The 26,732-nt window shown below is 72.0% G+C and overlaps 1 protein-coding gene and 1 pseudogene across 1 annotated transcript; both read right to left on the bottom strand.

The window, feature by feature from the left end:
• Positions 1 to 555: 555 nt before the first annotated feature.
• Positions 556 to 25,693, bottom strand: MUC5AC (mucin 5AC, oligomeric mucus/gel-forming). The gene is made up of 53 exons (XM_054725730.1): positions 25,621 to 25,693; positions 24,766 to 24,837; positions 24,280 to 24,339; positions 23,840 to 24,101; positions 22,561 to 22,675; positions 22,203 to 22,293; positions 21,350 to 21,459; positions 21,032 to 21,245; positions 20,799 to 20,924; positions 20,444 to 20,561; positions 20,128 to 20,266; positions 19,896 to 20,006; positions 19,223 to 19,292; positions 18,996 to 19,133; positions 18,735 to 18,899; positions 18,471 to 18,565; positions 17,573 to 17,699; positions 17,187 to 17,442; positions 17,044 to 17,096; positions 16,685 to 16,785; positions 16,374 to 16,525; positions 16,135 to 16,273; positions 15,926 to 16,039; positions 15,582 to 15,761; positions 14,530 to 14,769; positions 14,201 to 14,357; positions 13,588 to 13,716; positions 13,214 to 13,376; positions 12,755 to 12,798; positions 12,494 to 12,675; positions 11,952 to 12,021; positions 11,455 to 11,865; positions 9,893 to 10,821; positions 9,735 to 9,842; positions 8,044 to 9,649; positions 7,618 to 7,826; positions 7,000 to 7,174; positions 6,468 to 6,718; positions 5,927 to 6,110; positions 5,382 to 5,589; positions 4,731 to 4,909; positions 4,411 to 4,498; positions 4,223 to 4,326; positions 4,024 to 4,055; positions 3,531 to 3,702; positions 3,116 to 3,217; positions 2,841 to 2,878; positions 2,494 to 2,610; positions 2,313 to 2,411; positions 1,876 to 1,995; positions 1,629 to 1,692; positions 1,434 to 1,548; positions 556 to 838 (listed from the first exon to the last, which is right to left on the bottom strand). Exons 1-53 carry the CDS (start codon positions 25,691 to 25,693, stop codon positions 556 to 558), a joined length of 9,660 nt encoding a protein of 3,219 aa, XP_054581705.1.
• On the bottom strand, positions 19,566 to 19,673 carry LOC114229773 (small nucleolar RNA SNORA38; annotated as a pseudogene).
• Positions 25,694 to 26,732: the final 1,039 nt, after the last annotated feature.

Genomic DNA, 26,732 nt, shown 5'->3' with positions numbered 1-26,732 from the left:
CACATACCCAGCTTGCATCCGTGTGGTGGGAGGGTCCAGAAACTTTGTGGGGTGGAGATGGAGCCCTCCCCTAGAAATTTCCACCCCCAGGGGGCCCTCTGGTGCCTGACGTGGTCAGTGGGTGGGTGGTCAGTGGGTGGATAGACGTGCCCTGAGACTGGGGGGCTCCTCCCCTCTCCCTCCCTCCGCCCTGGGACTGCATGGCCGCCTCCCCTGGGCCTATGGGCCAGCTGAAACACCACACAGAGCCGGGCTTGCAAAATGCTTCACGTGTATTTCTGGAAGGACGGCCTCTCCTGAGGCCCAGGGCGGAGGTAGGGAGGGGCTCTGCCTCCCGCAGCCCCAGCAGCCAGTCGCGTGTCCGAGCGATGTCATGGGTACGACCCCACGCGAGCCTTGCGTCTGGGAGCAGCGGCTGGACCCCCGGCCAGGGGAGCGCCCGCCAGACTGGGCCCCCAGAGGAGGGAGGCGGGCGGACAGCACGCCCCAGGCTCGGCCACCAGCCCGGGCTCAGGCTCCTGGCCGTGGGAGCTGGATCGCAGGGAATACAGGGGTTCAGTGGGGAGGGAGGCGCCCCTCAGCCAGGGGCAGGGCCCGGGCCCCTCTGCTCCAGCGCCCGCGCTCGGGGTCCCGCCTCTGCAGGGGCGCCGGCTCCTCCGTGTGGAGGTCCCCGCGGGCGTCGCAGCGCTGGCCCACGCAGCCGCACTCCTCCACCTGCGTGTAGCTGAAGGCGCGGCGCGATCCGTCCGCGCAGCGCAGCGTCACGTTCCTGGGCGAGGCCCGCAGCTCCTGGCAGCAGCGGCAGCTGTGCTCCAGCGTCTGGGCCTCCAGCGAGTACCTGCGGGCGGCGGCGCTCAGCCGGGGTACAGCCGGAGCCACGCACCCCGCACCACCCGCGGGGACACCCTGCTCTCCGAGGCACGGGGGCCATCGTTCAGCAACCACGTGTCTACACTCCCGTGGCTGGCCCGGCCGGCGTGGCTCAGGGGTGGAGCATCTGTGATGAACCGGGAGGTCACGGTTCGATTCCTGGTCAGGGCACATGGCATTCCCCGGGCCGGCTCCACCCCCAGTGTGGGGCGTGCAGAAGGCAATCAACCAATGCTTCTCATCATTGATGTCTCTCTCTCTCTCTCCCTCTCCCTTCCTCTCTGAAGTCAATAAAAGTATATTTTAAAATATGCCCCACGGCTGGTCTCAGGCTAGGGGGACACACAGGGGGCTCATGAACCCCAGCAAGCCCCCTAGGGGGACGCTGAGTCTGGGTCTCGGCAAACAGGGTCACATGATTCCTGACAGCTAAGGGCCTCGGTCTCAGCCCCAGCCCCGACCCCTCAGCCCACCCAGCACCCCGGCTGGCCCCCGCCCCCTCGTCTGCCAACACGGCGCCCGGGCAGCCGGCCGCAGCCCCTGGCCCGGCGGCGCTCACGTACATGGAGGCGGTGTCCCCGCAGTTGCCCTGGCAGTAGGCGAGGCGCACGGGGCCCGCGGAGCTGCAGCCCTGCAGGCGGATGACCTGGTGCTTGTGCTGGACGGCGCAGGTGGACCCTGGGGGCGGGGCGGGCGCAGAGGGTCAGGGCCGCCCAGGGCTCCCTGAGCCTCCCCCGCCCGCGGAGAAGCTCACTCACGGTTCTGGGGCTGGGGTGGCGGACACGAGAGGCAGCAGCCGTCCTCGCTCAACCGAGCCTGGTCCTGGGCCAACAGAGGGGGTGCCATCAGCGCCGGGGCAGCCCCCGGAAATGGGGCCGGGACACAGGGCCAGGCGCAGACGGGAGTGGCCCGCGCCCGGACAGGAGGGTGGCGGCCCTGCACCTCCCCATCCCGTCCGCGCAGGCCGGGGGGGAGGCGGGGGGGCGGGGGCGGCTCCGGACTCACCGCCGGGCAGCTGAGCGGGGGGCACGCCTTCTTCGTGGTCACCACCACGAGGCCGTCCTGGTGCCGCTCACACTCGTGGGTCACGCAGCGGTTCCCAGGATCCGACCAGGTCTCTCCGGGCTGCAGGGGCCCCCCAGCTGGTGAGTGATCTCCCCAGGGACCTCCAGCGGAGGGGGCACTGCGTCTGTCTGCCCGTCCCCAGCCGGTGGCTTCCGAGGGTCTCCCTGGCCTCTGCCAGGAGCATGCCTGGCAGGGACATCTCCCCGGGGGCCCAGGGCCCCGGGATCCCGCCCTCTCCGCCGTCACTGTCCTCACAGGGCCTTCCCCGTGGGCGGGGTGGCCCCGGGCTCCTAGGGGTGGCTGTGCTCTGCCCCAGCCTGTCTGCGGCCCCTGCCGCCCAGCGGAGGACACCCCAGCAGCCCGCTGCCACGACTCACGTAGAAGAGGTGGGCGGAGCTGTCGCTGGTGTTCATGACACAGGCCACCTGCACGCACGACCTGCAGCACTGCCCGCTCTGCGCCCGGTGCTCGAAGCCCTGCGGGGAGGGGGCACGTGCGGCCTGAGCCCGGGCAGTGCTGCCGGGAAGCCATGCCCTGGGGGCGGCGGCGGGCACTCACCGCTGGGCAGTGGCTGTGGCAGGTCTGGGTCTCACAGCTGATCCTGAACGTGTCTGACCCGCCGGGCACCTCGCACCTGCAGGTCTCGCACAGGCTGGAGGAGACGACGGCGCCGGGCTGGGGGAGGCAGGGCGGCCGCGTCAGCGAGCTGGTGCCCTGCCTTCCCGGACCTCCCCTCCACGGCTGGTGCCCTGTCCCCCGGGGCGGCCCTCCGCGGCTCGGTCTCGGGGTCAGAGCCCCCGGGCCGCACCCCCGGGGAGGTCACCATCTCCAGGGCCCGGCCGGAGACACCGACGGGCCTGGTGCGCTCAGCACGGAGCCGGTGCTGATCTCCGGCGGGTGCTCACCTGGTACAAGGTGCCGTTCACACTGCAGGCCGTCCAGCCTGTTGGGAGGAGACAGCAGCTGCGGACCCGCCCTCGGCGCCCTGCACCCCTCCCCTCCCCCTTCATCCGCCAGGCCCCCCCCCTGCCCCCCCCGGGCCTCCTGGACGCAGTGCCCACACTCATCACCACTGGCTCCTTGTAGCTGTGCCCGAGCGAGGCCGGGCCCCGGGGGGCAGCGCCCGGGCCGGAGCGCGGGGACAGGCCTGGCCGCACGGGCCACGGGCTGGCTCACTCACGGCATTGCTGGCTCGGGCAGCAGGCCCCCTCCTCGCGGGTCAGGATCTGGCGCGTGCCCTCGGGACAGGCCGGGAGCGCCGGGCAGTAGCTGGTGTTGCAGGCTGCGAGGGGGGAGGAGGCGCTCAGAGACCGGAGGGTGCTGACTGCCCAGTGGGCGGGGGGCGGGCTCTCCAGGGGGCACTGGCCACCCCCAGGGTATGGCTTCCTGGCAGCCTGGGCAGAGGAGCCCCACCCTCCCGGGACACCTGCTGGGGTCCCCCGATGAGGCCAGAGCAGGGGCGGGCACTGCCCTTCCTGGGCTGTCCCCCAGGTGCCCGCGCTGAGAGCCCCCACGGCAAGTGGCCGCCCCGAGCTGGTGCCAGCGACCCTCGGCAGACCTGAGGACGGCGCCCGCCCCACCAGCCCGGGGCTCACCGCAGGTGTACTGGGGACAGCACTGGCCGGCCTGCGGGGACGCAGGCACAGGCACGAGTCCGGGCTCGGGGCAGGCGGGGGGCGGCGGGCAGGGCTGGCTCCGGCAGCTCATGGTCCACGTGCCGGCCTCGCAGGTGCACTCCTGGCATTCGGAGCTGACCGTGTGGCCGGCCTGCGGGGGGCGCAGACGTGAGCCCCAGCCTCCGTCCCCTGCCTATCCCGGAGGCGGCCAGAGGCAGGGGCGCAGGGGGCCTGAGGGAGGGGCTTTAAAAGTGGGGTAGTGCCTGAGGCCCCGGGGGCCCCGGGTGACCAGCTCCTCCTTCACCTCTTAGCAGAGCCGGAGGGTCCCCGTGAGGATGGGCCTGGCCAGCACCCACACTCCTCCAGGGCCCAGGGCTCCCCCTCCTGCTGGGACACTGTGCCCCCCTCGCTGGCCCTCCTCTGAGCCTCGGGCACTGAGAGGAAGCCCCGCCCCCCAGGGCCCCACACTCACCTCCACAGGCTCCCCGTGGGGCCCCAGGCACCCTGGAGGGACAGAGATTAAGGTCACTGCTGGGCAGCCACGCCCCCCCACCCCGTGTCCAGGGCAGACCCTGAGGACCCAGCAGCCTCAGGAAGCCCCGGGTCTCGCGGAGAAGGCGTTCGGGCGGAAGGCACACCCCGCCGGCCCCGAGCCCGCCGTGGGGACGTACGGGGGCAGCCTGTGGGCACGCAGACGTCCTTGCTCGCGCTGAAGAGCGTCATGCCCTCCGGACAGAAGCAGCCTTCCGTGACGGGGCCGGCGTCGTGAAGGGCCCTGCGGGGGAGCAGAGGGAAGGTCTGGCTCCTGTGCCCTCCACCCTGGGGTTCCGGGGGTACGGGAGGAGGGGCAGGCACGTACACGAGGCTGGCGCTGTCGCCCCCGTAGCAGAAGGGGGGGTTGGAGGGGCCGCAGGGCTGGTACACCTTGTCGGCCGGGCAGGTGAAGGCTGTGCGGAGAGAGACGCCACGCCTGAGGCGCAAGGCTCCGGCGGCTCTGGCTGAGCACGGACCTCTGCCGGGGGTGGCATCCCGGCAGCCGGCCCCTCACCGCCCCCCCCCCCGCCCCCTGGGCCCCGCTGCCCCGCCTTCCTCTCCAGGAGCCAGTGTGCTCTGCCCGGGGTCCGCCCTCCTCCTCCTCCTCCTGAGGCCCCGGCTATGCTGCCCGTGGGCAGCACTCACGGCAGGTTTGGTTGGTCCGGCCCCGCCAGTCGATGCACACGCCGTGGGAGGCGCAGAGCGAGGCGTACAGCTCCAGGCCGGAGCACACCACGTCGGCGTCGGTCATGTGGCAGTGGTCGAAGGCACAGCCCAGGTAGTAAGGCCTCGGGGGGATCACCGCGTGGCACGGCTGGAAGACGCTGCGGCACAGGGACACGCGGTCACGGGGCAGCCCCGCCTCCGGCCGCCAGGCTCAGGCTTCCCCAGGAGACGGCCCCGGGGGCGGGGGCGGCTGAGCCCCCCAAGTGCCTGGTGCCCCCGGTTCATTTGGCTGCAGCACGGCCGTTTCTTTCTGCAAATTCCCCACTGGGCTCCCCCTCGCCCTGCAAACCTGGGAGATGGCTTATGCCAGGCCCACAGGGTGCTGGCCGCCGGAGCTCAGAGGCGCCCCGCCCGGCCCCGCCCGGCCCCGTGCCCGGCATGCCAGCAGCAGTGGAGCCCGTGGGCGGCACTCGTGACCCGCACCGGGCCGGCCCAGGAGGCAGCTCTCCTCCCCACGGGTGCCCGCCTCCCCGGAGCCTGCAGGCCCACGTCTCCCCACCAGCCCCGACGGGTGGGGTCCGCCGAACGGTCCCCCCGCCCCGCCCCCCACAACCACTCCCAGAATCTCACTCGCTCAGAATCAGCTCGCAGACTGGCGAGGGCGGGCACGGGGCAGGCGGGGTCGTGGGCCCGACGGTCGGGCGTGTCTGGGGAGGCCCGTGGCAGGACGGCTGGTCGGGGTTGGTCACCTTCCAGTACCCGGACATGTCAGAGCAGGAGGTCACCACCGCCCCGCCGGGGAGGCGGCACTCGTCCTGCGGGTCGTTGGTGCAGGTGCCTGGGGAGAGGGTGGGGGCAGAGTCAGGCAGCCACTCCCACCGTCGGGGGGCCAGTGCCCTCAAGCTGCACTCAGCGGTCCCCCGACCTCCCTGTGCTTCCCTCGCCTCAGGAAGCTGGACCCTGGACAGTTCCCAGGAGGAGGGGCAGGTGGGGCCTGGGGTGGGGGGTGGGGGTCCCCGCAGGCTCAGCGCTCAGGGCAGCTGCACCCCTGCCGAGCACCCGGCCCCTCCCAGGGACTCAGCAGCGGGGAGCGTCCTCCCGGCGGACACTGTCAGCGGCATTTAGTGACAGGGATGGGAATGGCGTCCCCGGGCCGGCAGGGGCGGGGGGCTCACCGCACTGGCCCTCCGTGTTGTTGGCGAACTTGCTGAAGGGCACCTCCACCGAGAAGATGAGGCCCGTGAACATGACCTGGACGCCGATCTCGGGGATGGCCACGTACATCTTGATGCCGATTTGGGAGACGACGAGGCCGCCTTTCCTGAAGCCCGGGCTGACCACCTCGTTGTTGAAGATGATCTGGACCCGGGACACGGAGGACGGGCGTCAGCCTCCGCCCCGCCCACCCGAGCGCCCCGCCCACCCCGTGTGAGGCCCCACCTCATTGGTCATCACCCAGCGCCCCGCCCACCCCGTGTGAGGCCCCACCTCATTGGTCATCACCCAGCGCCCCGCCCACCCCGTGTGAGGCCCCACCTCATTGGTCATCACCCAGCGCCCCGCCCACCCCGCGCATGGCCCCACCTCATTGGTCATCACCCAGCGCCCCGCCCACCCCGTGTGAGCCCCCACCTCATTGGTCATCACCCAGCGCCCCGCCCACCCCACGCACCAAATGCACCTCGTAAGCCCCGCCCACCCCGCGCATGGCCCCACCTCATTGGTCATCACCCCGCGGACGGGCTTGCGGGTCAGCACGACGCGCTCCCGCCGGTACTCCACGATGATGGACTGCGGGCAGGACAGCCCGTCCTCGGCGTCGCAGAAGTAGTTGTCGATGAGCACGCGGAAGTGGCCGTACACGGGCACGATCTGCTGCACCAGCACGTACGTGCAGTTGTCCAGGAACGTGTAGTAGGTGCCGTCAAAGGTGATGTAGTGGGGGTCGCCCCAGCCGCTGCACACACCTGCGGGCGCCAGCAGGGCCTCAGCGGGGCCAGCGGCTCCCGAGCCACCAGGCCCTCCCTCAGGGCACCAGGGGAGCCGCGAGGCCTGGGCTCTGGGCCGCCGGGTCATCGCCCCGCGGTCGGGGAGGAGCCGGCGGAGGCCTGAGTGGGGTCTGGGGCAGCTCCGCCCCGGACACCCTGGGGGAGGCTGGGCCCACCCAGCCGCTGCCTGCTGTTGGGAAGCCCTTCCTGGTGTCGAACCCGAGTCCCTGCCCGTCCGCCTGGCGGGCTCCCTGGCTCACACTGGCATTGGTAGTGCTGGCAGCAGCCATCCTCGTCGGGCACCTTCAGGGCAGGGTAGCCGTTGGCGCAGGTCGGCGCGGGCACCTGCGGGCACGGCCGCGGCCCCAGGGTGATGATGTTGTTGCCCTCGCAGGTGGCCTGGGAGCAGTTCGGCATGGCCCAGGTCTCTCCTCTCTGTGGGAGCAAAGACAGCCGCCCCTCAGCGCCCGGGAACAGGGATGGGGGCCCTGCTGGTGGGTCCGGCATTGGCCAGGCCTCCCACCCCATCCCACCGAGTGCCGGCTGCTGGGCTGGCCAGGAGGCCCTGATAAGAGGGTGTGAGGGCTGCCACCTCCCTCTCCTCCCGTTTCCACCCTGTTCCCCACACGTGGGTCGTCCAGGCTCCCCTCCTGGTCCTCTGCCCTGGCCCCGCCCAGAGCACCAGCCACCCGCTCTGGACCCGTCACCGAGACAGGAGAGTCTCAGCTCCGGCCCCCTCCTCCCGGCTACCTGGTGGACAGCCCCGCGCTCAGCCTGCAAGGCCCGGTCATCACCACTGAAGCCACCGCCTAATGGCGAGGAGGCTGGGGTCCCACACCAGCCCCAGAGCCCCAAGGAAGGCGGGAAGGGGAGGTTACCGTTCTTGGGGGGACCGCACTGGGGCAGCCCGGCGGAGTGACAGTCACAGGGGCCGAAGAGGAAGAGCCAGGGGGGAGGGTCGCCGGGGTGGGAGGCGGCGTGCTGGTGGGACAGGCGTGGTCCGCCTGCCGCACCACGTGGCAGTCCAGGCTGCACACGGCATAGTAGCAGTGGCCGGCCAGGTCCGTCTCCTGGTATATGATGGACCCTGCAGACAAGGGACGGGCGTCAGCGGCGCCGGGGAGGGCGTGGCGGGGCCGACCGCGCTCGCGGTCCGCCCCAGGGCGGAGCTGGTCAGTGGCCTTCCGGGCGGATGTCCATGTATAAATGCCCGGGGACGGCCCTGGGGAAGCAGGGGTCACTGGTGGAGGAAGGGGGGCCCGTGTCAGGGCAGCACGCACCACCGCCAGGCGGCCGTCCCCTACCTGCAGGGTACAGCTTGTCGGACACGCTGCAGTAGCACGGCGGCACTGACGGCGTGGCCGTGCTGAGGGTCGTCACCGTAGGAACCACGGAGGAGGGCGCTGTGGTGGGCAGGGACTTGGCAGCAGTCACATAGGGGGTCACGGAGGTGAGAGGGCAGCCCGCTCGGGGCTCACAGCACAGCACGCGGACCTCGTAGTTGAGGCACATCTGGAACCGGCCCGCCTGGTCGCGGTTGCGGCACACCAGGCCCACGTCGGGGCTGCACTGCACCACCTGGCCCAGCCTGGCGATGCTGACCTCGGGGCGGCTCTGGGCTCGGCACTCCAGGTGAGCGATGTACTCGGGCCGGCTGCAGATCCTCTCTCCGCTGCGGACGATGTTGCTGTAGGTTTCCACGTCTCCCCCGTGGGGCCCGGGGGACGGGAAGTCCACGTCGAACCACTTGGTCCACGTGCACTGTGGCTGGCAGCTGGTGGTGCCCGGCGTGGGAAGGGTCGTCTGAGGTGCAGGAACAGGGGTTGTGGTGGTTATGGGAGCCGAGGTGGTGCTGGTGGCCGGCACGGAGGTGGTGCTGGTGGCCGGCACGGAGGTGGTGCTGGTGGCCGGCACGGAGGTGGTGCTGGTGGCCGGCACGGAGGTGGTGCTGGTGGCCGGCACGGAGGTGGTGCTGGTGGCCGGCACGGAGGTGGTGGTGGTGGCCGGCACGGAGGTGGTGCTGGTGGCCGGCACGGAGGTGGTGCTGGTGGCCGGCACGGAGGTGGTGCTGGTGGCCGGCACGGAGGTGGTGCTGGTGGCCGGCACGGAGGTGGTGCTGGTGGCCGGCACGGAGGTGGTGCTGGTGGCCGGCACGGAGGTGGTGGTGGTGGCCGGCACGGAGGTGGTGCTGGTGGCCGGCACGGAGGTGGTGCTGGTGGCCGGCACGGAGGTGGTGCTGGTGGCCGGCACGGAGGTGGTGGTGGTGGCCGGCACGGAGGTGGTGCTGGTGGCCGGCACGGAGGTGGTGCTGGTGGCCGGCACGGAGGTGGTGCTGGTGGCCGGCACGGAGGTGGTGGTGGTGGCCGGCACGGAGGTGGTGGTGGTGGCCGGCACGGAGGTGGTGCTGGTGGCCGGCACGGAGGTGGTGCTGGTGGCCGGCACGGAGGTGGTGCTGGTGGCCGGCACGGAGGTGGTGCTCGATGTGGCCACGTGGGAGGTGGTCTCAGTGGGACTGGTGATGCTCACACTTGGGGTGCTGGGTGTTGTGACCGGTTCGAAGGTAGGGCAGCCCGCTCGGGGCTCACAGCACAGCACGCGGACCTCGTAGTTGAGGCACATCTGGAACCGGCCCGCCTGGTCGCGGTTGCGGCACACCAGGCCCACGTCGGGGCTGCACTGCACCACCTGGCCCAGCCTGGCGATGCTGACCTCGGGGTGGCTCTGGGCTCGGCACTCCAGGTGAGCGATGTACTCGGGCCGGCTGCAGATCCTCTCTCCGCTGTGGACGATGTTGCTGTAGGTTTCCACGTCTCCCCCGTGGGGCCCGGGGGACGGGAAGTCCACGTCGAACCACTTGGTCCACGTGCACTGTGGCTGGCAGCTGGTGGTGCCCGGCGTGGGAAGGGTCGTCTGAGGTGCAGGAACAGGGGTTGTGGTGGTTATGGGAGCCGAGGTGGTGCTGGTGGCCGGCACGGAGGTGGTGCTGGTGGCCGGCACGGAGGTGGTGCTGGTGGCCGGCACGGAGGTGGTGCTGGTGGCTGGCACGGAGGTGGTGCTGGTGGCTGGCACGGAGGTGGTGCTGGTGGCCGGCACGGAGGTGGTGCTCGATGTGGCCACGTGGGAGGTGGTCTCAGTGGGACTGGTGATGCTCACACTTGGGGTGCTGGGTATTGTGACCGGTTCGAAGGTAGGGCAGCCCGCTCGGGGCTCACAGCACAGCACGCGGACCTCGTAGTTGAGGCACATCTGGAACCGGCCCGCCTGGTCGCGGTTGCGGCACACCAGGCCCACGTCGGGGCTGCACTGTACCACCTGGCCCAGCCTGGCGATGCTGACCTCGGGGCGGCTCTGGGCTCGGCACTCCAGGTGAGCGATGTACTCGGGCCGGCTGCAGATCCTCTCTCCGCTGCGGACGATGTTGCTGTAGGTTTCCACGTCTCCCCCGTGGGGCCCGGGGGACGGGAAGTCCACGTCAAACCACTTGGTCCACGTGCACTGTGGCTGGCAGCGCGTGGTCTCGCGTGGTGTGACAGCGTGTGTGCCGGGCGTGGTTGCGGTGGCCGGGGGCACACGGGCCGAGCTGGCAGTCCAGTGCTGTGTGGAGGTCCGGGGGGCCTGGGTTTGGGTTCTGGCGCCGTGTGTGGTCGAGCGCGTGGCCCGCGATGACTCCGGTGGGATGGTCCTCTCTCTGCACACGTCCAGCCGCTCGCAGCACTGGATCCGGACCTGGTAGTTGTAGCAGATCGGGGGCAGCTGGTCCTTGTTGAGGCACACCAGGCCCACGCTGTCGTTGCAGACCACGGTCTGCCCCAGCTCCGCCAGCGGGGTGTCCGGGAAGCGCTCGGCCCTGCACTCCACCTGGCTGGGCCGCTCGCAGAACGCATACCCTTCAGATCGCAAATTCTGAAAAGTGTCAAAATCTCCACCGTTAATCCCAGCCTCGGGGTAGCTGCCGTCCAGCCACTCGGTCCAGCTGCAGGACTCCCGCCAGCAGGAGCTGGAGCTGGGCTGCCAGGTGGTGGGCACCTCGGAGGGCCCTGGGGCTGAGGTTGAGGTGGTGCCTGGGGCAGGTGAGGTGGTGCCTGGGGCAGGTGAGGTGGTGACAGGGGCAGGTGAGGAGGTGACGGGGACAGGTGTGGTGGTGGTGACAGGGGCAGGTGAGGAGGTGACAGGGACAGGTGTGGTGGTGGTGACGGGGGCAGGTGAGGAGGTGACGGGGACAGGTGTGGTGGTGGTGACGGGGGCAGGTGAGGAGGTGACGGGGACAGGTGTGGTGGTGGTGACAGGGGCAGGTGAGGAGGTGACGGGGGCAGGTGAGGAGGTGACAGGGACAGGTGTGGTGGTGGTGACAGGGGCAGGTGAGGAGGTGACAGGGACAGGTGTGGTGGTGGTGACAGGGGCAGGTGAGGAGGTGACGGGGACAGGTGTGGTGGTGGTGACAGGGGCAGGTGAGGAGGTGACGGGGGCAGGTGAGGAGGTGACAGGGACAGGTGTGGTGGTGGTGACGGGGGCAGGTGAGGAGGTGACAGGGACAGGTGTGGTGGTGGTGACAGGGGCAGGTGAGGAGGTGACAGGGACAGGTGTGGTGGTGGTGACGGGGGCAGGTGAGGTGGTGACAGGGGCAGGTGAGGAGGTGACGGGGGCAGGTGAGGAGGTGACGGGGGCTGTCGGCACGGATGTGCTGGATGTGCAGGTTGTTTTGTGGGTGGCAGGGCCCCGGGAGGTGGGGCAGGCCCGGGGGGAGCAGCACAGCACCCGGATCTGGTAGTTGTCACAGAGCCCTGAGACCTGGTCCCTGTTGTAACAGGTCAGCCCCACGGCCGGGCTGCACTCCACCTGCTGCCCCAGGACCTGGAGCGGCACGTCAGGGGCGCGCTCGGCTCGGCACTCCACCGCCCTGGGGGCCTGGCAGACCGGGTGCCCGTGGGCCCGGAGGTTGTCCAGCGTGTCGAAGTCACCGCTGTCGAGGCCGCGTCCCGGGCGGCTGACGTCCAGCCATGCCGACCACAGGCAGTCCTCCCCACAGGCCGGGCCGGGGGTGACGGAGGCCGTCGAAGGCCGCGGCCTGGGAGTGCCGGTGGAGGCCGGGCTCGTGGCGGGGCCGGGCGGACCCGTGGAGCTCACGGCTGCGGGAAGAAGGGACGGCAGAGGGCCCAGCGTCAGGGCCCAGCACGCGCTCGGCCCCTGCACTGGCCCCGTCCTTGCCCCCTGCCTGTCAGCTGTCTGTCCCCGATGGGCGCCGGTCCCCGGGGCGTGCCGCACACGCGGGGTGGCGGCACAGCCTTGAGTAGACAGGCAAATGGACCCCCGTGACGGGAGGCCGCCCCCAGGCTCGCCCGAATGGAATCTGGACACGTGGACCCAAAAGCCAGAGTTGTGGGGACTCTTTGCTCTTGGGGGACCTCTGGTGAGGCACTAGGATGCCCCCAGAAGCGGGTGAGGACCGCGGTGCGCAGGGAGCGGCGGCCGTGACGGGGCAGGACCGGGGCACCCTCCTCCGGCCAGCCTGGGAGCCTTCACTGGCAGCGCTGCCCTGGGCACCAGTCCCCCCGAGACCCGGGGAGGCCGACCTCCACTGCAGTGACCGCCTCGGCCCGCTCCGCCCTCCCCATCGATTCTCAGGGCCAGGGCCGCCCTGCATGGTCCTGGCACAGCTGCCTACCGCTGTGGGGCGGGGAGGAGGAGGAGAAGGGGGGTGCCTACCGCTGTGGGGCGGGGAGGAGGAGGAGAAGGGGGGTGCCTACCGCTGGGGGGCGTGGCGGAGAAGGAGAAGGGGGTGGGGGGCGCGGGGGAGCTGGAGCCGCAGGCCTGCACGGTCCTCTCGATGGTGCCGTTGGGCCCGCAGCGGGCGGAGATGCAGCCGCCGGTGCCGTCGGTCGTGTGGTAGATGACGTCTCCGGGGCGGAAGCGCCGCCCGTCGTAGCTGCAGACACAGGCTGTGGGAGCAGAGCCGGGCGTCAGGGGCTGGGGTGCGGGAGGACCCCCCCCCCCCGCCCTGAGGAAGGCCCTGCTCACCCTCGGCGTCGTAGGCGCACCGCACGCCGTTCTCCGTGCAGATGCTGGCGGCAGAGGGAGGAGGTGAGGCTGAGGGGTAGGTCGTCCCAGCTGTGTGTGTGGGGGGGGGGGGGCGGTGGGGCAGGAGCAGCCCCTCGGGGTGCCCGTGGGAGCCTGAGGTCACCCTCTCAGGGAGGCCCCTCCCATCTATGACCCGTGAGCCCCATGGACTTCCTCCCAGGGCGTCTGTCCTGGGTCCCTGGGCCTCAGGCTCCGCCCGCAGCCCCATCCCTTCCCCCCCTTCCCTTCACCCTCCAGGCCCCTCGCGGCCCTCAGCAGGCGGCTCTGTGACCCGGGAACCCAGGCCACCAGGACCCTCCCCTGGGCCCTCTGGGAGGGGGCCTGTGGGGGCCTCGTCCTGGGGGGGGGGGCGGCAGGAGAATGCTCACGAGCTCCCGGCTCCGGGCGGGGGTCACTCACCAGGAGTGGCAGTTCTCGTCCGAGGGCACCACCGCACCCGGCCGGTACGACTTGCCCTGGACCTGGCAGGGCGGCGGCGGGGGCGGGGTCGGGCACGTGGCCACACAGCGCATGGCGTCCTCGTCAAAGATGGGAGCCTCCGGCGGGCACTTGGGGTAGCAGCCTGGGGGCCGGGGAGACTGAGTTCCCGTGCACGCTGCCCGCCGCCTCGCCCCGCGGCCTCAGCGCCGTCCCCAGCCCTGGGCCTTGCCCGCAGCGCCACGGGGAGCGCCGGGCCGCCCCCACAAAGGCACCGCGCGGGCTCAGGGAGAGTCCGGCCGGCCCCGGGTCCCGGGCTCCCCAGGACGGCCCCCCCGGCCAGCAGCCCAGCCCACCTTCCAGGCCGCCCGTGTCGTGCAGGCACTGGCCGCGGGGGTTCCGGCAGGTCCGCAGGCAGGGCGCCCCGCAGGGCTGGTAGTGCCACGCGCACTGGCCCTCGGGGTTGTAGTAGTCGCAGAACAGGGCTGTGGGCAGGGACACGCTCAGTGGGCGCCGCTCAGCCCGAGCCGGCCTCCCGCCCGCCCGCCCCGGGGACAGCACCCTCGGAGGAACAGCTGGGGCCCCCCGCTGGCCCAGCCGGCTCCCTGCACCCCCATCTTTGACCAAGTCCCATCGGCTGTTCTGGAGTTTTCCCTCCCGTGACTCCCGGACGTGGCCTCGGAGGGCGTGGCCCAGACCCCTGTGGCTCAGATGGGCAGTGGGGAGGGTGGCCGCTGGGGCCCCCTGCTTCTCAGAGGCACCCCCTCGGGGTGGGGGACTCGCTCACAGCAGCTCCCCAGCTACGTCGCCCTTTGGACAAACTGTGCTGGAAAGGGGTGGGGCTGGGGGGCTCTGCTACCTCTCAGTTCCAGAAGATTCTACCACACCTGCCTCTCTCCATCAGCAACATACACACCCATTTCCTCTCCAGCTCACCCCACCCCTCCCGGGGTGAGCGCACAAACTCACGGCAGATGTCCGGGGTGCGCCAGGCCACGCACACGCCCGCGTCGCGGCAGGCCTGGGCGTAGGCGGCCACGGCGGTGCAGAAACACTCGCAGTCGCCCCCGGAGTCGCAGGCGCACGCGTCGCTCACGCAGGCCTCGTAGTACTGGGCCGGCTCCACCTGTGGGGGACAGGCCTCAGATTCCGGGGACCCCACCCCCCAGGGTGCTGGCGGGTTCAGGCCTGCGCTGCGGAGCTCAGGCACAGCAAATGCAGGGTCCCCACGGGGTGGCCCGGCCCCAGCGAGGGCACGGTCCCTCCCTCCGCCCAGACCCCGGAGGAAGGCCGCGTACGTGGGCGTGGCAGGCCTCGAAGGTGGCGCTGTTGAGGAGGCTGCACCGGCGCTGGGCCCAGGACTTGCGGTACGGGTTGGCGGTGCAGGGGTCCCGGGGGGCCGGGGCGTCGGGGCAGGTCGGGGAGAATTTCCAGCTGTTGCCGAACTCCAGGGCGTCGCCCACCACGGACTGGCTGCGCGTGGTGAAGTCGTTGACGGCGTTGTCGTCGAAGTTCCCGCACAGCCCGCAGACCCGCCCCTGCAGACGCAGAGAGTGGGGGGCCTCAGGGCAAGCGCGGGGGTGGGGGGGCGGCTGGAGCCCCTGCCCCGCCCCGGACCCAGGAGAGGAAGGGGCGCCTGAGGCTGCGGACCCTCCCCGGGGACAGGGGTGAGGTGTCCCCCAGAGACAGGCTCAGGCCCCGCGTGTCCTCGTGTGGAAACACGGTCCCTGCAGGCGAGAGGCAGTGAGCATGAGGGCATGCTGGGGGGGGGGGGGCAGTGACGGGCGTCCTCGACGAGGGAGAGGCATGTGGTCTCGGAGGCACGGGTGGGGTGATGTGGCCACAAGCCCGGAGCCTTTGGAGGGACCAGCCCCGCGACCCCTGTGAGCCCCACGACCCCTGGATGGGACCTCTGGCCCAGACCCGAGCGAGGAGGAGCCAGTGTGTCCTGCCTTGTCCCGCAGCCACGGGACCTGCCACCCACAGCTCGGGGTCTCCGACCCCACCTCCCGGGAGGCCAGCCCGGGCCAACACCCCACCCCTGTCTGTCTGTCTGTCTTTCTCCCCCACCCCGCACCCCTGCTTCCCCTGGGTCTGGGGCAGTGGTCGGCAAACTGCAGCTCGAGAGCCACATGCGGCTCTCTGGCCCCTTGAGTCTTTAGCAAAGGCCAGCTTAGGAGGACCCTGATTAAGTTCATAACAGTGTGCCCGCCTACATAGTTTAAGTTTAAAAAGTGTGGCTCTCAAAAGAAATTTCAGTCGCCGTCCTGGTGATACTTGGCTCTGCTGACCAATGAGTTTGCCGACCACGGGTCTGGGGCAAGGGTGTGGCAGGCGGGCGGGGCCTCACCTTGAACTCGGGGCTGAGTCTGAGGAAGATGCTGGTCTTCTTGTCCCACAGCAGCACCAGGCCGGCCGCGGTGTCCACCACCAGGTAGATGCCCACCTGGCGGATGGAGTAGGGCGCCTCCTGGCCCAGGCCCTTCTCGATCACCTCCACCTGCCCCTCGCTCAGCTTCAGCTCGTAGCTCTGCGCAGGGAGGGGTCACTCAGGGCCTGGCGGGGACCCCAGGCCACCTCCCGGGAGGGTCCACCGGCCCGCGGCGCCATCCTGGCTGGGCCGTGGGCGTGCGGCCTCCTCGGGGTTCCTGGAGCCCCCACGGGTGCCCTGGCCCCGCCCGGCGCCCCGCTCACCCCCAGGAAGATCTTGATGGCCTTGGAGCAGGCGGTCCCCGTGGTGCCGCACGGGACGTTCTCGGTGACCACGCGGAAGGCGTCCTGGGCGCTGCCGTTCCCGCCACAGTGGTCCTGCGGGGACAAGGAGGGGGCTCAGGGCTCACGCGCCGGAGGAGGCGGGGCCAGCCCGCGGGGGGCGCGGGGCCTCGGGAGGGCGCACGCGGTACCTGCAGCAGCGTGTACTCGCAGGCCCCGTTGAAGCTGTAGCGCTGCCCGTCGAAGGTGAGGTAGTGGCCGTCCCCGTACACGGCGCAGGTGCCCAGGCAGGGCTGCTCCGTGCACTGCCACTTCCGGCCCTTGCAGGTGCTGGGGGCGGGGGCGGGTGTCAGGCTCCAGCCGGCTCCGCGGGGCCTTCCCGGCGCGGCCTCGCACCCCCTGCGGCCCCCGACGGGCCGGCCGCACGTACCAGGTGTTGCAGCCGACGCGGACGGTCTGGCCGGCGCGGTAGCTGGCCTCGTTGTGCATGCAGGGGCAGTCGTCCGCCGCCACGCAGCCGCCCTCCCCGTCGGCCACCAGCCCGGCGGGGCACACGCAGCCGGGCACGCACTGGGGGCTGTACTGTGGGCGGGCGGACACGCTCAGGGGACAGGGACGGGGCGGAGACTCGCCCAGGAGGGCGGAGGGTCCCCCGGGGCCCGCAGACTCTCCGCAGGGGGCCCGGCCCCAGCAGGGGTGGGGTCACTGGTGGTCCCGGGCGTGGGGGTCAGGGTCACTCACACAGTCCATGTCCAGGGTGTGGCAGCTCTTCTGGCAGCCGGCGCCCGCGGCCCCGGGCGTGGCGTTGCGGCAGTCCACGTACACCATGGGCGGGGCACAGACTGCGCGGGAGGAGGGCGCTCAGGGGGCCGCCCACTGCGCTCCACCCGTGTTTGCCTCCAACCTAGGCTGTGGTGTGTGCGTGTGTGTGTGTGTGTATCTACACCCCCTGACACCCCCACCCTGAGCCCCGAGGGCAGGGACCGCCTGGCCAGACGCTGACCTGCACCCACCCGCTGGCGTGGGGGTGTTTAACCCTGAAGTTTCACGGGAAGATGACCTGGGTCCTCCCTCCCCGCCCCCTCCCTCCTCCCCCTCACCTGGGTCCGGGGTGTTGCCTCCAATGCAGGTCAGTGTGCCCTGCGTGCAGGTGCTGAGAGGAGAGGGCGGTCAGGGGTCCGCCCCGCCCCTCCTGCCCCCCCCCCCGCCCTCCTGCCCCCCCCTGCCCTGCAGGGGCCCTTACCAGACAGCCCCCCGCTCGTGCAGAGCCTCCCCGTTGGGGACCACGGCGTCCCCGTGGTAGCAGGGGCAGCTGGCGGCCGGCACACAGCTGCCCGCGTCGTCCAGGAAGGTGCCGTCGGGGCAGGTGCAGCCGTCCACGGGCACGAAGCTGACGCCGCAGGCGGGGTCCTGGCTGCTCAGGGCGCGGCAGGTGGGCTGGCAGGCTTCGACGTGGTAGCGGTAGGTCATGGACGGGGGGCAGGTGTCCATGGGCTTCGCTGCAGGCGCAGGGCGGGGGCGCTCAGCACACAGCCCGCCGCCCCCAGGCCCCGCTCCCGTCCCTACCGGCCGCCCTCCTGCGCGGGGTCCCCGGGGCCCAGGGAGGCCGAGCCGCCGCCCCCCACTCACTGCAGACGCCGGCCCTCCAGCCGCGGAGCAGCACGCCCCGCGCGGCGCAGGCGTGGACGTAGGCGGACAGCGCGGCGCACAGGCAGTCCTCGCTCTTCTCGCAGTTGCACGTGTCGAACAGGCAGTTCTGGGGCGGAGCCGGGGCGTCAGGGACCCCAGCCGCACCCCGGAGCGTCCCCCGCACCCGGACCCTCCCGGGCAGAGGCCTGGGCCCCTGTCCCTGTGACCACAGGCCCGGCCCTGCTGGTGGGGCTCGGACTCCAGTGCAGGGTCCCCGCGTGGGGCCCATGTGACGTTTAAGGGGGGCACCTCGAGAATGAGTTACTCCCAGTGAGTGGTGTGCATTTCTCTGGTCCCAGGGCCTCACGTACAGCATGTAAATACACATGTGACACGTGTGTGCATTCCAGGTCTCTCATGTTTTGAAACATTATTTGCTATTTTTCCTGTCCCTTCCTATGATCACTATTTTTAACCGTTTCTCAGTGCTTTCCTCCTCAGGACTTCCGCTGTCCTGGCCTTCTTGGATTTTCCTCCTTCGTGGATGCCCTGTTCTGTGGAGGCTTGTCTGGACCAAGTTCATGGCCTTTGGGCTTCCTCCACGTGAACAGGGTTCGCTTTGGGAATAGTAAGAATTATATGGGGGGGGGGGCGGGGGGGGCATCAGGATTTGAGAGACGCTTAGGTGGGGCGTGGCCAGAAAAGGCGGGACCCCTGGGCTAGGGCCTCGGGCGCCACCCGCTCATCCTCGGCGGGGCCCGGGGCGGGGCTGGAGGCTCCAGACGCCCAGGAGCCGGCGGGCTGAGTGGGGACTGGTCGGTCCAGACCCGCTGCCACGGCCCTGGGACCACACGGGGCGGCCCTGCGGCCACGGGGGAGCGGGGGGCGGGCGGCTCACCGAGTGGTAGGGGCCGGGGCTCACGGCGGCGTGGCACGGGGCGAAGGGGCCCTGCGGGTCGGTGAGCCCGGAGCACCAGTGCTGAGCGAACTTCTCTGTGGGCAGAGGAGGGGGGTCGGCGGGCAGCCGGGCGCCGCGCTTCTCCCCGAGTCCCCGGCGCTGCGGGGCGCCCCACCTGCCCGGGTCTGCAGCCTGCGGGGCCGCCCCCAGCGCCCCTCTCCTTTCCTTCCGGGGCCCATGGGGGAGTGGGTGGCGGCCACGTACCGTTCTCCACGCTCAGGGCGCAGGGGTCCTCGAAGCCGCCCCTGACGTTGGGGCAGGAGGCCTGGGTCTTCCAGGTGTTGGCGAAGGCGGCGGCCGTGCCCTCCACCACGCCGCTGAGGGCGCGGAAGTCGTCCGCCTGGTTCTGGTTGAAGTTCCCGCAGAGGCCTGGGCGGGGGGAGGGGGCGGGAGGGCCCGTGAGACAGACCGGCCGGGGGCCGGGGGGCGGGGGGGGGGGGGCCCAGCGGGCGGGCGGGCTCTTACCGCAGGTCCGGCCGCGGAGCGAGGGCGCCGCCCGCAGGAACACCTGCATGGTGGGCACCAGCTGCACCTCCGCCTGCAGCCCCAGGCGCGTCTGCGCGACCACGAAGAAGGTGGAGGGCCGGAGGACCGTGACGTCGGCTGCGGACACAGGGCGGCTCAGGGGGGTCCCGGGGCGGGGGGGGGGCGGGGGGCGGGGGCGGGGGCGGGGGGCGGGGCCGGGGCCTCACCTGCCGAGACGGGCAGCTGGGTGACGAGCTGGTTCACAAGCACCTCCCCGCTGGCCTTGACCTCGACGACCTGGGAGCAGCGGGGCGCGTTCGCGAGGGGGCCCCAGCCGCCCCCGGAGGCGGTGAAACGTGCCCGAGGCCTCGTGTGCCCCGGACCCTGCTCACCCCAAGTGTTCTCCAGGGACCGAGTTCTGCGCTTTTATAATCACGTAAAACCCGCGGTGCTTCTATGCTAAGGTGACCGGATCGTCCCGCTTTTGGCGGGACAGTCCCGATTTTTAACCATTTGTCCCGCGTCCCACGGCGTTTTAAAAAAGTCCCTATTTTTTTTTATTTTTTTTTTCTATGTGGGATGGTTGATCTTGAGCCTGCAGGGAGCAAGCTGGCTCCAGACTTCTCCAAGTCCACATTTCTTTGCCTTCAATTCTTAAAAGTCCCTATTTTTGAAACACCGTGGGACGCGGGACAAATGGTTAAAAATCGGGACTGTCCCGCCAAAAGCGGGACGATCTGGTCACCTTATTCTATGCACAGAGACGCCACCACCCCACCCCGCTGTGCTCGGGGCGATCCCTCGAAGGTCCCCGGGGATGGACGCAGCAGCGGCGGGAGGGCCTGGGGCAGTGGCCCCCGCCATGAGGCCCGCCCCTCCCCAGCCCCGCTCTGCACTCACCGTCCGCCCCCCCTCCAGGCTCAGCGTCAGGCTCCGCAGGCAGGTCTCGCTGTCCGTCAGGCCGCACCTGCGCAGCTCGGCCAGCACGGTGAAGGCGCTGCTGTTACAGGGCTGCGGACACGGGGCCTCAGGCTCTGCGCACCGCCCCCCCTTCCCGCCCACGCCGAACCCCAGGACGCTCTGGACCTGGGGGGGCCCCACCGCCCGGGCAGCAGCCCCGCCCGACCCGCACCTTGGCCAGCACATAGCTGCAGTCCCCGTGCACCGTGTACGGCCTCTCGTCGAAGGTGGAGAAGTGGGCGCCTCCCAGCACCGCGCAGGTGCCCGGGCACGGGACCTCCTGGCAGCTCCACCGGCCCCCGGAGCAGGTGCTGAGGCGGAGACAGGCCTTGGGTGCCGCCCCGCAGCGTCCAGCCCGCCGCGTTCTCCCCGTCCCCGGCCCCCGGCACAGACCCGCCCGAGGGGAGAGGGTGGAGGTCCGGCGGCCCCAGGAGGGGCCATCCCAGGGCGGGGATGGGGGGCCATGTGGGGGGAGGGCCGGGTCCTACCAGTTGGTGCAGTCTGTGGAGTAGGTGGCCCCCGGGGCGTAGGTGGCCCCGCTGTGCACACAGGGACACTGGGACACAGGGATGCAGCCCGTCTGGCCGATGTCATCGAGCACCATCCCTGGGGAGGCAGGCGGGCTGTGTGGCAGGTGCCGGGGGAGGGGCTTGTCCACGCGTGAGCGTGTGAGGGGGGTGGGCCCTCTGCTCTGGTGGCCCTGCGCCTCGGTCCCTCCGTCCCAGGGCTCAGCGGCCACGCCGAGTCAGGGGCTTTCCTCAGGGTCATGTGTGCAGCGGGCGGAGGGACGCAGGAGGCCCGTGCGGGCCTGGGGGAGGGTGGGGCGGGGCGGGGGGTGCTCACCCTCGGGGCAGAAGCAGCCGGCCACGCAGTGGTCCTCGCAGAGCTGGGAGTGCTCCTGGTTGGAGCAGGTGTCGGCGCAGGGCGAGCCGCACTCCCGGTACCTCATGTTGTGGGGACAGGTCTGGGCTGCGGGGGGAGGAGGCGGCCACGTCACACCCCGCCCAGCGCGGGGCGCCAGGCAGGACGGCGGGGCGGGCGGGGCGGCCGGGGCGGCCGGGGGCAGGGACACTCACGGCAGAGGCCGGGGCCCCGCCAGTCCGGGGGCAGCCCGCCGGCGTGGGCGCACTGGCGGGAGTACTCGGCGAGCGTGAGGCAGGCGCAGCGGGCGAGGTCGGCGTGCGCGCAGAGGCACAGGTCCTGCTGGCAGGCGCGCACGAAGCTGCCGGCGTCCACCAGGGCGTGGCAGCCCAGGAACCGCTCGCCGAGCAGCAGCTCCTCGCAGAGGCCCTGGGGCAGAGCGGGCTCCTGAGTCCAGGCTCCGGGCCCGGGTCCCCGGTCCCCTCACCCGGCCAGTGACCCCGCCCCGGCCCGGCCGGCCACGCTGGGCTCACCGCGCCGATGGAGCAGTTCCCCGGGGGCGCGGGGGCGGGGTCCTGGCACTGCTCCGTGGGGCCGTCCATCTTCTGCAGGTTCCCGAACTCCACGGCGCTCAGCCTGGTGCCTGCGGGAAGCACCACCCGCTGGCTTTGCGGGTCCTGGGGCCCCTCCCGCCCGGACCCGAGGGATCCCGGCCAGGCCCGCCGCCCGGCCACACTGCTGGCTCAGCAGCGGCTACATGGACGTGCGGGGCTGTGAAGATGCCATGAGGAGCCAGCGGGCACAGGCTGAGGCGGGCACGCAGCCCAGAGGGCGGGAGAGTGACCCTGAGCGTCTGCCGGCCCTCGGACCCTGGCCAGGGCCCCTGGACGCGGGGCAGGCTCGGTCCCCCGGGGCTGAGAACCCCCTATGGGTGGGCTTCCCGGGCCTGGCGGAGGGGCCTGGGGGCGCTGCTTGGTGGCAAAGCCTCGGGATGCGTCAGTGCCGGGGCCTAATTTCAGGGCAGGGTGTGCTCAGCGTGTCCCGCAGCCCGAGCAGCCACACGGAGAGAGAGCCTGCAGCTGGGGGCACGTGGGTGGGCTGAGAGCATGCCTTGGGCCGGATCACATGTGTGTGCATGCGTGTGCAAGTGTGCCTGCTGGGACGGTGTGGCGTCCATGTGTGCACGTGTATGCTGGGATCGTGTGGGTGTGTGCAGGCGCATCCATGCACATGCCTGTACACAGCTGTGTGCAGGTCTGCACGCACGTGTGAGCGTACATGCATATGGGGCAGGTGCACAAAGCTGGAGCCCTCTGACTGGGACCTGGCGGCCCCTGCAGGGAGCGAGCGGCGTGGCGGGAGCGGGAGCGCGGACGCGGGGCTCACCGCGGGAGAAGAACTCGTCGAAGACGGGGACGCCGTTGAAGTCCCCGCAGAGCCCGCAGGTCTGGTTGGCGTACTTGGCGTCCAGCTCGAGCTGAAGGAGAGGCCGCGTCAGGCCTGGCCCGCCAGGGCGTCGGCCGGAGGGACAGGAGGGTGGAGCCTGGCACCCCAGGGAGGGACTCGGGCCGCTCGGAGGGGACCTGGGCTGGGGACCCGCCCACGCGCCCCACGGAGCCACGGACCCCGCGGCGTCCAGTCCTGGAGGCGACGTCACGGCCCCGGCCCCCGCCTGCCCACCCAGCTCCGCCCGAGCCCTCCGCCCTCCCTCCCGGCGGCTGCAGGGCTGCGCTCCCCGACTCACCAGGAGGCTGCCGTCCTCGTTCCACATGAAGACCAGGCCCAGCCGGGCCACCACCTTCAGGAAGCTGGCGCTGTGCTCGACCAGGACCCCCGACTGGCTGAAGGGCAGCTGGGTCCTGCGGGGAGAGAGCCGCGGGGCGTGAGGGGCCGGTGTGGACAGGGGGCGGGGGCTGGACCCTGGCAGGCAGGGTCCTACGGCCATGGCGGGACAAGTTCTCTGAGCCGCGGACGGGGCAGTGAGAGGGACAGGGACGGGGCAGCGGGCGGGACAGGGACGGGGCAGTGAGAGGGGCGGACGGGGCAGCGAGAGGGACAGGGACGGGGCAGCGAGAGGGGCAGGGACGGGGCAGCAGGCGGGGCAGGGACGGGCAGTGAGAGGGACAGGGACGGGGCAGTGAGAGGGACAGGGACGGGGAGTGAGAGGGACAGGGACGGGGCAGTGAGAGGGACTGGGACGGGCAGTGAGAGGGACAGGGACGGGGCAGCGGGCGGGACAGGGACGGGGCAGCGGGAGGGACAGGGACGGGGCAGCGGGCGGGGCAGGGACGGGGCAGTGAGAGGGGCAGGGACGGGCAGTGAGAGGGACAGGGACGGGGAGTGAGAGGGACAGGGATGGGGCAGCAGGCGGGACAGGGACGGGGCAGTGAGAGGGGCAGGGACGGGGAGTGAGAGGGACAGGGACGGGGAGTGAGAGGGACAGGGACGGGGCAGCGAGAGGGACAGGGACGGGGCAGCGAGAGGGACAGGGACGGGGAGTGAGAGGGACAGGGACGGGGAGTGAGAGGGACAGGGACGGGGCAGCGAGAGGGACAGGGACGGGGCAGCGAGAGGGGCAGGGACGGGGCAGCGAGAGGGACAGGGACGGGGCAGTGAGAGGGGCAGGGACGGGGAGTGAGAGGGACAGGGACGGGGAGTGAGAGGGACAGGGACGGGGCAGCGAGAGGGACAGGGACGGGGCAGCGAGAGGGACAGGGACGGGGCAGCGGGCGGGACAGGGATGGGGCAGCGAGAGGGACAGGGACGGGGCAGCGAGAGGGGCAGGGACGGGGCAGTGAGAGGGGCAGGGACGGGGCAGTGAGAGGGGCAGGGACGGGGCAGCGGGCGGGGCAGGGACGGGCAGTGAGAGGGGCAGGGACGGCCCGGCAGCTCCCAGAAGGGACACTTCCAGGAGCAGACAGAGCCCAGGTGGCCAAGCGCAGGGCCTGGGCCGCGCCGCCCGCCCTCACCCCCGAGGGTGGCCCCAACGCCCCTCCCAGGACCGTCCAGGGGCGCGGACTCACGGGCGGCCGTTGACCAGGACGGAGTTGGGGGTCAGCTGCAGGACGAGGCCGCGGAGCTTCATGGTGACGCCGCGCAGGGCGCCGGCGGGGGCCCCGGGGCCGCGGCGCAGCTGGACGTTGAAGTCCTCGTAGGCGGCCCCGCAGTGCGCCGAGAAGACGTAGTTGCAGCGGCCGGGGAAGCGGAACACGTCGCCGTCGAAGGTCTTGTAGTGGAAGTCGCCCCACGTGCTGCAGACCCGGCCGCTGTGCGCCGGGTTCCGGGCTGAGGGGAGCGCGGCGTGCTGAGGGCCCCTCCGCCGGCACCTGCCCGAGCCCGGGCATCGGGGGGTCCCGCCAGCGCCCGGGGGCCCTTTCCCAGCACTCGGTGTCCACCCAGGACGCGGGGCCCCGGCCCGAGGGAGGGCCCCCCAACCACAGCCCCAGCCTTGCGGGTCACTCACCGCGCACCACGGGGGCGGTCCGCAGAGGCGGGAGGATGGTCACCCCGCGGAGGGCGTCGCCTGCGGGGACAGGCAGGTGACACTCAGCCCCTCCCGCTCCTCTGCCCACACGGGGGGGGGGGGGGGGGGGGGGGTCTGCCCTGCGCCACGTGGCTCCCACGCCAGCTCTGCCTCCTCGGGCCTCACCCAGGCCACCTGCTGGGGGCGCTCACGCCCACGAGGCCCAGGCCGTCTGCACGGGGCTCCTCGCGCCCAGAATCTCAGGAGCGCCTGAAGGGGCCCTGGGAGCCGTGCTGGGAGACGCCCCTCGCCACCCCCCGCCCCACGCCAGGGCTGGGAGGGCGGCAGGCCGAGCTCCGGGCCCCGCCCCGGCACCGTGGACACAGACACACCCCGGAGGCGCCCGCCAGCCCCCTGCGTGCACGTGGGTGTCCCCAGCCCAGCCCTGGCCCCCGGTGGGCGGCTCTGGGAGGAGGGCAGACTCACCGCCGGGCCCCTGGGGGGCGGGAGGGAGGTGCGGGTGCTCCGTGCTGGGTGCAGAGCCGAGCTGGGCCCCGCCTGTGGGGAGAGGAGGCGCTGGCCTGAGCCGGGCGGGCGAGAGGCGTGCGGTGCCTGGAGGGAGGGCCGTCTGCGGGGCTCTGGGCCGGCCGCCTGGGCCCACTGCTGAGCCAGGGCCCTCCTGGGGCACCCCTCGGCTTAGCCCGCCAGCGGGGGTCCCCCAGCCAGACCTGGGGCCTCCAGGGCACCCACTCACTCAGTCTTCCCTCATTCACAATGCGTGTCCACACGGGCAGACACGTGCCCAGCAGCCCGGGGCGCGGCCTCTGCGGGGCCCGTCAGTAAAACCCAGGGCCCCGACAGCTGGTCAGGAGGCACCAGGCTCCCCAGAAAAATGGGGGGCAGGTTGGGGGCAGAAAGTGGGGAGGAGCTGACCCTACGGGGGTGCTGGCCACAGAGCAGGGGGCACAGCCGGGGAGGTGGGGGTGGTGTCAGCCCCGAGGCTGCCCGAGTACCGGAGGCTGATTTCTGGGTCCTCGGAGGCAGCCCAGCATGGCAGGAGGGCGCCGGGCCCACCCCCAGGGCCCGAGGGGGAGGAGGCCGAGAGCGGCGAGCACGGGGAACCGGAGGGCGAGACGTGTGGGTCGGGGACCCGGGCTCCGCTCCTCCGCCTCAGGCCCGCAGCCCGGCGCCCACCCAGCCCGGGAGCGGGACGCGGCGGGCGCCCTCAGCTCGTCCGGAGCAGGACAGGGCCCCTGAGCCGCCACTGCCGCCCGGGGCCGGGGCCACCATGGACGGGGGGCGGCGGGGCACCGGCCGGGACAGGCGGCCTGGGGACCTCACCTGTGTGCTGGGCGCAGGCCAGGGCGAGGGCCAGGGCCCAGAGCCGCGCGGGCTCCCTGCGGCCGACACCCATGGCGAGAGGTGGGAGAAGCGCAGCCGCTGGGAGGGCCGCGGGCAGGAGGCTTTGTACCCGGGGCTGAGGCCACGTGACTCACCCGCGGGCGGGGCACACGGCGGCCCCCCTCACCCAGGTAAACAGTGGGTACCGGTGTGGGCTGGCCGGTGGCGGAGCCAGGCAGAGATGAGTGTGTGTGCCGAGGGGTGGGGAACGGGGGGGGGGGGGGGCTGGTGCCCTGAGGGCACCCCCAGGCCTGGCTCAGGTGTCCTGCTGCTGGTCCGCCCTGAGGATCTCTGGACGTGCTCTGCAGCCGGAGCCTGAGCGCCTGGTGCCCGGGGAGGCCACGGGCTCCTCCCCAGCCAGCCTTGCCTCCCTGGAGAGGGGCTTGGGGGGCGGCTCCCCAGGGCAGGCCCTTCCTCCCCACCCCCACCCGCACAGCCCAGCCCCCTGCTGCCGGCACCCTGCTGCGCTTCAGCTCCTGGCCGGGCGGACCCCGGGCAGTGGGCAGGGGCAGCTGGATTCACGGTGGCCTGTGGCTGTGAGGGCAGGGGTGTCTGTGCCCAGCTGAGCAGCGATGCCCCCTGGCCTGGCCAGGCACCGTCCCCCCAGGTCTCAGCCCTGATGGCTCCGGCAGAAACAGCACCACGGCGTGTGGACACCCAGCCCCCGGCCACGGCGTGTGGACACCCGGCCCCAGGCCACGGCGTGTGGACACCCGGCCCCAGGCCACGGCGTGTGGACACCCGGCCCCAGGCCATGGCGTGTGGACACCCGGCCCCAGGCCACGGCGTGTGGACACCCGGCCCCAGGCCATAGCGTGTGGACACCCAGCCCCCGGCCATGGCGTGTGGACACCCGGCCCCCGGCCACGGCGTGTGGACACCCGGCCCCCGGCCACGGCGTGTGGACACCCGGCCCCAGGCCATGGCGTGTGGACACCCGGCCCCCGGCCATGGCGTGTGGACACCCGGCCCCAGACCATAGCGTGTGGACACCCGGCCCCAGACCATAGCGTGTGGACACCCGGCCCCCGGCCACGGCGTGTGGACACCCG

The sequence above is a fragment of the Eptesicus fuscus genome, chromosome 13 (assembly GCF_027574615.1).
Source record: "Eptesicus fuscus isolate TK198812 chromosome 13, DD_ASM_mEF_20220401, whole genome shotgun sequence".
NCBI classification, from domain to species: Eukaryota; Metazoa; Chordata; class Mammalia; order Chiroptera; family Vespertilionidae; genus Eptesicus; species Eptesicus fuscus.
Note: the sequence above shows the minus strand (reverse complement) of the source record. Positions and strands in the feature narration are given on the sequence as shown.